This window comes from Ovis canadensis, chromosome 25, assembly GCF_042477335.2.
Source record: "Ovis canadensis isolate MfBH-ARS-UI-01 breed Bighorn chromosome 25, ARS-UI_OviCan_v2, whole genome shotgun sequence".
Taxonomy (NCBI): domain Eukaryota; kingdom Metazoa; phylum Chordata; class Mammalia; order Artiodactyla; family Bovidae; genus Ovis; species Ovis canadensis.
Genome location: NC_091269.1, coordinates 60,084,176 through 60,097,954, shown reverse-complemented (window position 1 = coordinate 60,097,954; position 13,779 = coordinate 60,084,176). Strand labels below are relative to the sequence as shown.

The 13,779-nt window shown below is 50.5% G+C and overlaps 1 protein-coding gene and 1 long non-coding RNA gene across 14 annotated transcripts in view; one reads left to right on the top strand and one right to left on the bottom strand.

Annotated features, from left to right (window-relative positions):
- Window positions 1-6,267, top strand: part of ARHGAP22 (Rho GTPase activating protein 22) — a 181,490-nt gene extending 175,223 nt beyond the window's left edge. For all 13 annotated transcript variants that reach the window (XM_069572442.1, XM_069572439.1, XM_069572450.1 and 10 more), the window contains one exon: window positions 5,724-6,267. In XM_069572442.1, coding sequence (XP_069428543.1) covers window positions 5,724-5,952 — 229 coding nt within the window. In that variant the 3' untranslated portion in view covers window positions 5,953-6,267. The remainder of the gene's footprint in view (window positions 1-5,723) is intronic.
- A 3,247-nt stretch (window positions 6,268-9,514) lies between these two features.
- Window positions 9,515-10,729, bottom strand: LOC138430310 (uncharacterized). The gene is made up of 2 exons (XR_011253099.1): window positions 10,597-10,729; window positions 9,515-10,303 (listed from the first exon to the last, which is right to left on the bottom strand). It is a non-coding gene; the product is annotated as an uncharacterized lncRNA (long non-coding RNA).
- Between the last annotated feature and the right edge of the window lie 3,050 nt (window positions 10,730-13,779).

Sequence of the window (13,779 nt, the reverse complement as noted above, 5' to 3'; positions counted from 1 at the left end):
GTCCCTATGTGGCCCTCAGGGAGGAGGCAGGCCCCCTATGTCCTGTAGCTCAGGAGCTGGGAGTGGGGCAGGGCCACTGTGCACTGCAGGCCCCAGGCCAGTCATGGTTGACTGGCCATGGCTGGGCCTGCTGTCGAGTGAGGACGTCTGGGTGGAAATCGAATTTCCTCTGAAGAGGGAGCTGACCTTGCTGAGCCAAGCCTCCCTTCTACTGGGTCACAGAAGACGCCCCATGCCACCCTTTAAGGCTTGCAGGCTTGCTCTCTGATGGGCCCTGGTTCCGTCCTCTCAGCCCCCGCATGTAGAGGGCTTTTCCCCTCATTATGGTGGCCAGCAGAGCCCGTTGGTCTTCCCAGGTGGCACTAACGGTGAAGAACCTGCCTGCCAATGCAGGAGACAGACATGAGTCTCGGGTGTGATCCCTGGGTCCGGAAGATCCCCTGGAGGAGGGCATGGCAACGCACTCCAGTATTCTTGCCTGGAGAATCCCACGGACAGAGGAGCCCGGTGGGCTGCAGTCCATAGGGTTGCAGAGTCAGACACGACTGCAGCGACTTAGCATGCACACAGAGCCCACACTAGACAGTGAGCAGCGCTTCCGTCAACATCTCAGACCCTTTAGCTCCTTTCACCCCAGGCCTTGCATCAGCTGACTCACCTATGAACCCATGTCCCACCCACTAGCAGAAGGCTTCAGTGGGCTCTGAGTGCTGCTTTTTTCCATCAGTGGAGGCTGAAAGGATTCATGCTTCTGTTTCTGAGCATGGGATTCCCAGGGGAGCTGGAATGGCAGCATTTGACCCTCTTGTCCTGCTGGCAGCTGTCTCCTGGGTACCTGGGGAGGGTCAGGTGTGTGCTGGCTCTGTGTTCCTGGTGGGAAGATGGCAGCAAAGGGGCTTTGAGGGCAGTGGCCACTGCCAGGGGGAGATCAGGGGTAGGTGGGGTCACAGCAGGTGATATCTGAGCCACGACTTGGCTCAATAGGAGCCAAGGACCAAAAGGATTGAGCTGAACAAGGATGAGAAAGGACACTGCATGAGTGAAACCCCGGGTGTAAAATTGTGGGGAAAACCCACAGGGTAAGCAGGGGGTGGGGCACCCTGCAGAGATAGCAGCAGGAACTCCGTGCAGATTCACGGGACGGCGAGCGCTGCTGGAGCTGAGCTTACAGAGCACACAGGGCGTGTTACTTGGCGGATGCTGTCTGAGGGCAGCCTCAGCGGGGGTCAGAACCCACCTGTCACCTCCTTGGCTATTTGTGGAGGTGACTCAAGCCTTCACCTTCTCGGGGGCTGGGGTTCTCAGGGGAAATGCAGTATTGTTGTCTGAGGGGCTCTGGGGTCAATCCTTGACGCACTGTGCATTTGCTGAGTGTCCAGGCAGGCTCTGAAAGAGCGAGGTGGAGGGGGTGGGGTAGGGGGCGAGGCCTTTTACCAGGAGTGATGCTTTGATTTTATTCCCAGCGAGATGTGAAGCTGCGGGCAGGCCTAGAGTACTTTGATCACTCTGATGAGGTGCGCTGGCTGCTGTGTGCAGAAGTGCTTGACAAGGCAAAGACCAGTTAGGAGGCCATGGAGATCCAGGCCAGACCTGTGGGTGGCATGGACCTCAGAGGCAGCAGTCGAGGTGGGCAAGTGGCCAGATTCAGAACATGTTTGAGTTTTTCCAGTTGATCAGATGTGGGATGAGAAAAAGAGCTGACTTGAGGGATACCAGTTTTGTTTTGGAAGAAGGTGGTCTCTGAGTGAAGAGACTGGGGCTGTAGGAGGGTGACTTGGGAAAGGAGGGCAGGAACTCACAGGAGCAGGAGCTGTGGGTCTGTTAAGCTGTAGGTGCTTATCAAGTTTCTGAGTGGACTTGAGGGAGACAAAGATTAAGGGCTGCCACTCAACCTGTTGCTCACTCACCACTGGTGGTGCCTGGAGCCTGAGACTGGACAGAATCCCTTTAGGAAGGAAGACGGGTGGCCCAAGCCATTCCCCGGAGCACTAGGGGGCGAGGAGGGTCTGGTGAAGGAGGAGCTCAGAGGGGAGGAGGAGCAGTGAAGAGGCTCATGGGGGACCTGCTGCCCCCACTGTGGGGGGCGCTCTTCTGACACTGTGTCCCTCCCAGATGGGAGGTTAGAGCAAAGGGAGGCTTTTTCCCTTCTCCATGTTTTTTTTTTTTCCCTTAAGTACAGCTGATTTACAGCATTGTTAATTTCTGCAAAGTGATGCAGTTTTAATATACATGTATTATTTCATATTCTTTTCCATTATGGTTTATCCCAGGATACTAAATATAGTTCCCTGTACTATAAAAAGGACCTTGTTGTTTATCCATCCATATATATATATACACACACACACACACATATATAAACAGTTTGCATCTGCTAATCCTGAACTCTGAACCCTCCCTCCCCCACCCCTTCCCCTCGCCCTTGGTAACTGCAAGTCTGTTCTCTGTGAGTATTTCACGGGTAAGTTGATCTGTGTCGTAGTTTAGATTCTGCATGTGGTACTTGTCTCTTTCTGGACTCCTTCACTCAGCATGATCATCTCTCAATCCATCCGTGCTGCTGCAAGTGGCGTTGGCTCTTTTTTTAAGAGTAGTACATTGTGAGTGTGTACACACACACGCATCCTCTTTACCCAGTCACCTGCTGATGGACCCTGAGGTTATGTCCATGTCTCGGCTGCTGTAAACCAGTGCTGCTGTGAACACAGGGGTGCGTGTGTGCTTTTGAATTAAGAGTTTTGTTTGGGCATATGCCCAGGAGTGGGACTGCTGGGTCATATGGCAACTCATATTTCTGTATGTTTCTGATTTTCTTTTTTTTTTTTACTTTTGACCATGCCGCATGGCTTATGAGATCTTAGTTCCCTGACCAGGGATTGAACCCAGGCCCTCGGTGGTGAAAGCGCAGAATCCTCACCACTGGTGCGCACACACACGTGCACACACACACACACACGTGTGGGCGTATGCATGCACGCACACACGTATTGGTCGTGTCCAACTCTTTGCGACCCCATGGGCTGTGACCTGCCAGGCTCCTCTGTCCACAGAAGTTTTCAGGCAAGAATACTAGAGTGGGTTGCCATTTCGTACTCCAGGGGGATCTTCCCAACCCAGGGATCGAGCCGTCTCTCTCTTGCGTCTTCCTAATTCTTTGCCCCTGTGCCAGCTGAGAAGCCCCCTAACCGCCGGACAGCCGGGGAATTCCAGGTTTTGGTTTTGAGGAACCCCCATGCGGTCTCCTTAGTGGCTGCACCCGCTTACGCTCCCAGCAGTGGTGAGTGCCTCCCTTTCCTCCACATCCTCTTCAGCATCTACCATCCGTAGACTGTTTGACGGTGGCCATTCTGACTGACGTGAGGCGACACTTCACTGTAGTTTTGACTCGCACTTCTCTAAGGATTAGTGATATCAGCATCTTTTCACGTGCCTGCTGGCCATCTGTTACCTCATCTTTGGGCTTCCCTGATAGCTCAATTGGGAAAGAATCCGCCTTCAATGCAGGAGACCCTGGTTCGATTCCTGGGTCAGGAAGATCTGCTGGAGAAGGGAAAGGCTACCCACTCCAATATTCTGGCCTGGAGAATTCCAGGGACTGTGTAGTCTGTGGGGTCACAGAGTTGGAGATGACTGAGTGACTCTCACTTTCCACCCCATCTTTGGATAATGTCTGTTTAGGTCTTCTGCCCATTTTTCAATTAAGTTGTTTGGTTTTCTGTTATCGAATGAGCTGTTTGTATGTTTTGGAAATTAATCCTTTGTTGGTCACATCATTTGCAAATATCGTCTCCCGGTCCCTAGTCTCTTTTCATTTTGTGGTTTCCTTCGCTGTGAGTTTGATTAGCTTCCATTTGTTTATTTTTGCTTTTATTTCTGTTGCCTTGGGAGACTGATCCAAGAAAACACAGGCACAATGTCAGAGAATGTTCCGCCTGCGTTCTCTTCTAGGGCGTTTATGGTGTCATGTCTTACTATTCAGGTCGTTAGCCATCCTGAGTTTATTTTTCTGTATCGTGTGAAGGTGTGTTCTAACTTCACTGATGGGCACACAGCTTCCAACTTTCCCAAAACCACCTGCTGAAGAGACTGTCTTTTCCCCCTTGCATATCTTGCCTCCTTTTTCAAAGATTAGTTGACCGTAGGCATGTGGGCTTACTTCTGGGCTCTCTATTCTGTTCCACTGATCCGTGTATCTGTTTCTGCGCCAATACCACGCTCTCTTGATGACTGTAGCTTTGTAGTGTTGTCTCAAGTCTGGGAGTGTTGTGCTTCCTGCTTTGTCCCTTTTCCTTAGGGTTGCTTTGGCAATTCTGGATCTTTTACAGCTCCATATAAATTTTATTTGTCCTGTGAAAAATGTCATGGGTAATTTGATAGGGATTGCACTACACCCGTAGATTGTTTTGAGTGGCATGGCTGTTTTAACAACATTCTTCCAGGCCCAGAGATGGGGTCATGTTTCCATTCAACTTCCGTTATTAATGTTTTGTAGTTCTCAGCATGTAAGTCTTTCACTGCCTTGGTGAGGTTTATTCCTAAGTTTTTTGTCTGTTTCTTGTTCTTTTGATGCAGTTTTAAAGGGGGTTGTTTCAATGTCAGTGTAAAGAAATGCAACCAATTTCTTTCCGGCGATCTTTCATCTTGCTACCTTGCTGAATTTATCAGTTCTGCTGGTTTTCGTGTGGAGTCTAGGGTTCTCTACAAACAGTGTATGTCATCTGCATATAATGACAGTTTCACCTCTTCCCTCCCAATTTGAATACCTTTTATTTATGCCTCTTGCCTGATTGACGGGTCTAGGACTTTCAATACTATATTGAATGAAAGAAACTGTGAGTGGGCCTCCCTGTCTTGTTCCGGATTCTAGCGCTTCTCCATGCTTTGTCTTCAGTAGTTGCGGGTGAGGGCCTAGGCCTTGCGGGGGTGGAAGGGGTGTTTGCTCCACACACGTCCTGTGCCAGGGAAGTGCTGCGGGTCTCCGTAGCCCATTGTCGCTGCGGCGCACGGGTGGAAGGTCAGCCCTGCACTTTCAGGGTTCAGTCTGTGTCCTGCCCAGTTTACGTCTTGTAGTCAGGTCGGTTCCCAGAGCCAGGCACAGCCCGCCCCTGAGGCCTCAGAGGAGTGCGTCATCTGGTTGAAAAGATGAAAGGCCTGTGGTGTACTCCGTGGTAGCAAAAAGGAGCAGTGTCTGACATGCTGGGGAGGATCAGGAGAAGCTCACCAGAGGGTGGCATGGGCTGGGGTGTGAAGGCCGAGAGGGGGTAGAAGGTGAGGCGGCAGCCTGAGTGGGGACTCCTGTGAGTCGCTGTGTCTGGATGGAGCTCGGTGGCTCTTGAGCAAACAAGGGGACAGGTTCCAGCTTCCCTCTCGGCGCAGGGTTCAGTCCTGTTCTCTGCCAGCGGGCAGTCCAACCCTCACTATGCCAGGTAGCCAGGCAGGAGGGTAAGTGGTCTTCTACTGGAGTGAGAACTCAGGGAGGGCCCCTGACCTTGAGTGCCAAAGGCCAAGAGGAGGATCTCTGCGGGGTGAAGCCCCAGAGTCTTGCGAGGATATGCAGTCTGCGAAGCCTCGCCTGGCACCGGGTCTGAATCCACAGCATCCTCCCCCTTGGGTATCAGGTCTGAACAGCTACTTTACCCCATCAAGTGTCTGCCGACAGTGGAGCTCGCTTGCCAACCTCAGCCCAAGTCTAAAACGGTGTCTTTCTTCTTTCATTTTTTAAGACTCGAAGAAGGTAGTGCCAACCTGAGGAAACGAATGTCACGGCTAGAAGAGGAGCTAGACCAAGAAAAGAAAAAGTACACGATGCTGGAGATAAAGCTGCGGAACTCGGAGCGGGCTCGGGAAGACGCAGAAAAGAGGAATCAGCTGCTGCAGAGGGAGATGGAGGAGTTTTTCTCAACCCTGGGAAGCTTGACTGTTGGGGCGAAAGGTGCCAGGGCGCTGAAGTGAAGGGACCAGCAGAGTTCGTCCCTGCTGCGTGCTCGCCCTCCCGGCCCTCCACAGCCTCGAGAGGAGCCGGAGCCTTTGCAGCTGGACCTGGGCCTCAGCGGTGCCAGCAGATCCGGCACGGGCTGGGGAGAGCAGCCCTGACACCCCCTCAGGAGCCCGAGCCCCACTCGGGATCTGGAGGCTGCTCCGACCGTGCACGGTGTGGCAGGCATCAGAGCGGCAGTCCCGTGACCGCCAGAACAGACGGCACTTGGGATCTGAGTAGCCCACCGGGACCTTTCTGCACTCTTTATTAAATGTGCTCTCAAAGCATGATGCCTGGGTGCCTGACTCCTTTATGGTCGTGCAGAGGCAGGGTACCGAGAGGCCTCTTCCGCTTCTCACAGGGTTGGAAGTCCTCCAGGTGTCCCACGGGTGGGATGGCATGGAGGAGCCTTGGGCAGTGGGTGTCAGAGCTCTCTGAGCAGCCAGTGTTATGGCCACTGACGCTGGACAGGCACATCTGTGTGCTCTCGGCTCCACCTCCTGCGCTCAAGGCAGGATGGTTTTCCTCACTGCTTGCTCCCCCTCCCACCACCTGGGCATCTGCAGCTGGTGTCTGTCGGGAATCTCTCTCCGGCCTTCTGCTGTAACCTGCTGTCCTTTGCAAGGCCCCGGCTCTGCTGCAGAGCCAGAGCCCATGAGTCAGGGCTCAGCAGGGGTGCGGCGCTCCCTGCTTCTGCTCCCCTGGGTATGTGCAGGGTGACAGTATGGCTCCATAATGGAGAGGTGAGCGCAAGTGACGGCCACCCCTCAGCTGTGCCCACCCTCTTTGCAGATTCCCCTTGAGCTGATACCAATCCCTCTCCCTTCCCTGCCTGCTTACCTCCGGTTCATCCTCAAGGCTCCATGGGGGCAGTTCCTTCAAGCCTTTCCCTGGCTGCCGCCACACTCAGCCCAGGCCTGGGCCAGAGTTCCTCGGGACGGACCTTCAGTGGCAGCAAAGCAGCCGCCTCTGAGCAGAGGGGACTGGCGTCTGGAGAGCAGGCAGTGCTAGCGCCATCCCTTCACTTGCCCCTGCTCACAGCACCCTCCCTGTCACCTTCCACTATCCTCAGCAGCCAACTGCAATGGTTTTGTGGGGAGTGGGGTCACCAAAGTGCCCCGCTTTCTGACTGCCATCTCTGGAGAAATCACTCAGGCCAGCTACCCCTCTACCTGGAGGCGGGTATAAACTATCACAGCAGTGCTCCAAATGCCAGGAGGCTGGTGCTCCCAGAAGCGCTGGCTCTCCATCATCAAGGCGCAAGCCCACAGGCCCAGGCTGACTAGGAACTCCCGCGGTAATGAGGAGGCTGATGACGGGCCCTCAGCCAGGTCACTGGTGGCCTCAGCAGCCAAGAGGAGAGGTGCCTGCCCAGGGCCCTCAGCAGCATCAGCAGCCAGGATTCTCTTGGGGAGCTCTGAGGGGTGGGGTCAGTGGACAGCACTACCTGCATCTGCTCCCAAGCCCATCACTATCCTAGAAGTGTGGGTGACCAGCTTTCCCAGGGGGTAAAGTATTGCCCTTCTCCTCCTGTTCAAGGAGAAAGAAAGCAGTATGAAGTGACTGATTGCTCACAACTCAGTAACACAGGAATTAACCACATGCTCCCTATTCAGTGGAGAAACTGAGGCCGGGAAGAGAGAGGTGAGAACACCAGTGTATTTTATGGTCCTCAGTTCTGCTAACTTTGACCTAGAGAAAAAATGCTGCTAGGCTATGAAAGGAGCAGAAATGCCCAAAGGGACCCCACGTGATGATGGGGACGCTGTCTGTCCGCTCAGCCATCAGTAGTAGCAGAGGCTCAGCTTTTGGCCAAGTGCTTGGCCCAAACCAGCTTGTGAGCCACACTCCACCTGCTGGCAAAACGTAAGACCTGCAATTCAGTTTTTCTCTGAAAATTAGGCAGTACTCAGTAGATATTCTGTCCTCCAGTTTCCATTTAATTAGCACTCTCCATTTTGTTTGTAAAACAGACTGACCTCCGCCTGTAAATCACACTGAGACTGAGGGGCTCTGGCCCAGTACCCTGTCCCGTCCACCACATTCTCCCCAGTTCAGTTACATTCATAGAACCTGCTCCCGAACCTGGGGATTCGAGTTATTCCTATTACTGCAATGACATCATTTAATATTAAATACACTGATGCAACTAGAGATTACCATACTAAGTGAAATCAGAAAGACAAAGATCATATGGTATCACTTAGTGATGCCCGCTTAGTGGACTCTAAAATATGAGAAGCGAGCCTCTCATCTATGAAACAGAGTCACAGACACAGAACAGACGGGTCGCTGAGGGAGGGGACTGGGGGGCAATGGACTGAGAGGCTGGAGGTGGCAGAAGTGGGCTTTTACACGTAAGATAGATAAACAACAACGTTCCCGTGTCTAATACAGAGAACTACATTCGATATCCTATGAGAAGCCATAAAGGAAAAGAACATAAAATATATATATATATATATATAAAAACCACTCTGCTGTACAGCAGTAATTAACACTGTAAGTCAACTATATACTTCAATTAAGAAAATAAATTTGAGAATCTGATGAAGGCTATAGACCCACTGAAGAAGAAAACCACATATACAAAAAATTTAGCTTTCAAAGACCTCTAGAAGCCTGCCACTAAACTCTGTAATCAAAGTTTAGAGATTAAGGGATTAACAGTAAATTCTTAAATTTGAAAATAATAATAATAAGTAAATCAATGAATTATAAATGTGAAAAGATAGGGAGTCAATTTTTTGAAAACCTACATAAATGCTTTAGAAAGATTCAGTAACCACAACTTACTGAGAAAAAATTGCCAAATTGTCAACGAATCAAACATACAATAGTGGAAAATTGGTAAAAAAACAAAAACAAAAAAACCTGTAGGGTTCTGCTCTCAAACTACTTCTAAAAATTTTTAAATTGTTTTATAATGTGTGTTTTACTCTAAAGAAAAAACTGTAAATTTTAACTCTTACACTGAAAAAAAATGAGTTGGCTTACTTTTAAAAAGCCTGGTAAGTGCCCCATGTTAGAATACAATTTTAAGAATGTGTGTATATGAAAGAGACACAGGCAAAGACAGAAACAGTGGAAGAGGTGCTCCTTGTCTACCTGGCTGGTAGAATAATGGACCAGGTGTGAACTGGGTTCACTCCCCACAGTAAAAGGACTTAGAACAGAGTCCAGGTAACCAGGCTCCAATCTGTGGGCAATAAATGGGGTCAGTCGCAACATCCCGTCGGTCCTGGGCAGGGCCCCACCTCCCTGGAGGGTTCTCCCAGGACCCTTGCCTAGTCCCATCACAAAGGGACCGCGTGAGGGGCAGCAGCAGTGGCGTGGGGCAGCTGCCATGCTGCCTGGCTGGGAGCTCGGACAGACGAGACACTGACCGTGTGCTGAAGCCAAGACTGAAGGACAGGAAGGGACACTGACTCAATTAGGTCCAGGCAGAAGTCCACACGAGCACCAGTGCCCTGCTGGCACGGCGGGAGGTGGATGGGGCCAGAGCCAGGCAGGGACCCGACCCCGCAGACCCGTCGCTTACAGAAGAGTCACTTTTATTTGAAGGGATACTGGAAAGCACTCAAGGGCTTTAAATAAACGGACATGAATTGGCTTGCACTCAACAAGGCAGGCTATTTTGGCCCCTGCTATTTTGGACAGTGGCTAAATCTGCCCACAGAGGGAGGAGCAGCAGGGAAACTAGTCAGGGAACTATCGGTGGGGTCCAGGCCAAGTGGAGCGCAGTGTCAGGCCAGAAGCTAGCAGGAACCGACGGAAGACTGCATGGGAGCTGAAGAGAAGACCCCACGCCCAGGCCAGTCTTTCCAGAAGCGCAGATGTGACGAGAAGCAGAGACAGGGTGGCGAAGTGGAGGGGCAGAGGAGAGCTTTCCCAGGCGGTTACTAGAGCACACGTGTGCTGCCCAGAGTGACCCAGCAGAGGGAAAGACTGGTGAGGGAGAGAAGAGCGTGCCACGACGAGGAGAGGCGAGTCTGAAAAAGAGGAACAAGACCAGGACAAGTGGGAGGGCTGGTGCAAAGAGAAGAGGCAGGGAGACAGGGCCACGGTTGAGGCAGGTTTCTGGAGATGCACAGCGGAGTCTGAGAAGCCTCGAAAAATGACAAACATGCTTACCTTTAACTAGCAGCCCCCAAATTTATCTGAGCACGAGACCCTTTATTCACATAAGACTTCTTAGGCAGTGGCGCACAGCGGTCACAGAGTGAAAACGGGAGGCAGGCTATCCAGACTCAGATCCTGGCCCTGCCACACGGTTGTGCAGCTCTGAGCAACTTGCTCAGCGTCCCTGTGCCTCAGTGTGATCACCTAAGAGGGGAGAGTAACAGTTCTTACCTCATAAAGTTGTTATAAAAACTCTGAGCTCATACAGTCACAGCACTTAATGCCCAGCACAGAGTAAGCTCTCCATGAATACTGCTACTCATTCAACACAGAACTAGTGTTCTGTGCAACTAACTTTGGGAATCGAGTCCTGGCAGGAACTTGGGCAGCGTGGGGGCGTGGTGCCCCCTTCGGCGGCCTGGTCTGTGCCTCCTCCCTCCCCCAGCCCTTCCTGGCCTCCTCCAGTGGCGTCCCGCTACCTCCCCCCGGAGCATGACCTGCCGCGTTCTTTGCTGCATCCTGCTTCCCATTCGTTACTGCTCCCGGTGGAGATTTGGTACTTCGTTCTTCAAGGCAGCTGATAATGAATGGAGGGACCGCATCAGAACCACCTTCTCCCTCTGACTCCTTCTGAGAAAACAGAGCCATAGAGAGTTTACGCAACTTGCTGGAGGTGAGGCAACCAGTGTGAAGCCCGGATCCAACTTCAGGTGTCTACCGTCAGAGCACATGCTCACGCTACTATAGCAGTGTCACAGAGCTACGTGCAGCTTCCTTATGGCAGATCTTGAAAGGACTGAATACTGAATTTCAGGGGACAGACACAGTACAGAAGCTAGGTCCTCTGTCAATAACTTATCCAGACCAACATTTATTGAATGCCTACTTCCCAATCATTGTGAACAGGCTCCTCCATTCAAGGGATTCTGGGTGAAGCACCAGCGAAGATAAACACACAGGATGGCCTCGCAGAACAGGAGAGACATAAAGCACACTGCTGCCTCACAGGACAGAACCGTGAGTGCGTGAACAAATGAACACAGCAAGGGAACATGCAACAGGGACAAGAAAGAGTAAGTCCTTGCAGAGAAGCTTTATCAGAGGAGGAACAATCGGATCGGGCCTTCAGCCACGAAGATTTCAAATGAACCAGTGGCGGGAGTAACGCGCACAAAGATGTGAAGTATGTGTCACGGAGGAGGTTCAGTTGGAATGAACTGAATGGCAGGAATGATACATAAAAAACAGCAAAAGAATCAAAACAATGTTTAGCAGTCCTACTTTTCAGAAAGTAAAAACAAACAAACAAACAAAAATCCTCAGTCAATACTGATGTTGAGGCATTTCTCTCACGTGAGAATTATTCTTACCAACCACATGAAGATTGAGACTACTGGGGATGAATAGGATGGCCTGGGGGTCAGCATGTATTTAAGCTCTCAAATGGGAGACCACACAAAATTCCTCCCTCTCGCTTCAATATTTGCCCATTATCTTAAACCGTTTCTATTCCTTTCCGCGGCTAAAGTCAACAATTATATTTGCTTTACATGGATTATCCTGACAGAAGTACACACAGTCTATCATTTCCGCAGCCCTGGGAAAGACTTATCTCCCATCCTGCAACAGACGACGCAGCCCCGGGCTTGGCAAAGCTGAGATTTGTCCCAAGATTACCAAACTCTCCATCTGGAGGTCAGGCTAGTCTGGACCCCTAAGACTCAGTGGATCCCACCCTCTCCAGGACTGTGTCTCATCAAGGCACAGGTGCCTCTGAATTCTCCCTTTCAACTTGTTCTGACCCCTCAGTTTACCCTTTGTCTCTCAAGACACTGTCATAATTCTTTGTATTTCCTGCCAACTTTTCGAAAGTACTTTTTACTGCTGCTTTACCACTCACTCGATCCTCAGCAATCAGAACTATGCCCCTACCTGTTCAGGCAACTCCAAGTCTTATTTACGTTACATCCAGCAGGAACCCCTCTCTTTTCCCTCTGTCTACAAAAGGACACTAATGAAAATGGGGCGCAGGCCACGCAGGCGCATGACACAGACTCCATCAGGGAACAGACTGTGCGGACAGAGGCTGGCAGGCAAGTAGGTGGCAATCTTTCCTTTCCTTCCACTCCTGGAACACTAAATGACAAGCTGATGCCATACCTGAAGTGTGTTCCGTCATGAGCTGTGATGTACAATCTGTAAAATACACCCAAGGTACTCTCCCCAAACAACCTCTTGTGTGCTGACCAATGAGCCCCAAATGCTAATCTTGCCAACTTCACTTATGTGGTGTAATCTAAATCCCCAATTTTCCATTCTCAATATGCGCAGAGGACCTCAGTTCTCAATCTCTGGCTTCACAATTCCCACGCCTCCACTCTTATCAGATCCGCGCCCACTGTCAGTTATTCTAAGCCTGTTCATATTAACTCCATTCACAAACTAGCAGTTCCTACCGCCTTTAAAATGATGACAAGCTCTTCAAAATGTTTCACTTCTGATCAACTTTTCAGTCTTACCTCCCATCATTCTCTCCTTACAGTCATACCCCACTAGGCCATTCTTCCCTTCTCATTCCCTTTACGTGGGAATGCCCTCTTCTCCAAACTTTCCTTGAAAAAATGCTTCTTCTGCAAAAACCCTCATTCCCTCTAATCAGTCCTTCCCTGTGTTCCTTCAGCATGACCTTCGCTCCTCCATTCAAAACTTATTTCGATCAGGCTTACTAGGCTCGAGTGTCATCATTTTTAGACCTCTCATGCCCAGCTTCCAACACAGGGTCTCAGACATATTTGCACACACAGATGGAGTTAAATGAAATATGTTACCAAGCACGGAAGCAGAGAGAGAGACAACAGGATATGGTGAATGAATTATGTCAGACAGAAGTCTAACTTCACAGAACATATTTGAAGTTATCTTTTAGTTTCAAATGAAGTCCAAAGACGTACTGCTATAAAAGCTAAGAAAAAAAAAACCTCAATCCACAAAATCACTACAGATCAATTTTCAATGACAGAGTCAATGGATCTTTTAAGGAGCAGTACTAAAATAAATGTAACGCCGCAATTAACAAGAACCACTTCATTTTATCTGGTGTCACTAGGGCGTTACGATCGAGTGGAGATTAACTCGGCACTCAGCACGGTCGTCCGCTCTTGCCGTCCAGTCTATCACCGGCGGTCTCACCAATGACTGTGATGAGACAGAGAGCGTCAGGCTGGCAACCGCATCAGCTGATGGAGCAGTAGTGGTCAGGTGGATACTTGGGCCTTGCCTGTCCTTTCCTCAGAACCAGGCGAGCATGAATTCAGGTGAGGAGGGGTGTGAGCTTGTGGATATGACGGTTATCTGGAGCAAGAGTCGAGCAAGATAGATGAGAGTCAACAGACTGGACATATGCAATCAGTGAGCCTGCTAGCCTGCCTAGTACAGGCAAAGAGAACACCTGCATGGCAAAGCTGGAAATGCACTGAGCTGAAATCCCTGGGTGGCTTTGAAACAGATCCTTTTAAAATACTTCTTGCCAAGTGGTCTGCGGTCCATGTGACTGCTATCTCACATGGCTACTAGAACTAGGTTAAGGGCATTGAAGCAAATTCCTTTCTTAAGATAATGTTTCTCTAGCAAGTTCAAACACCAGAAAACCAGGGTGACAGTTTAGCCTTTTCACAATTTAT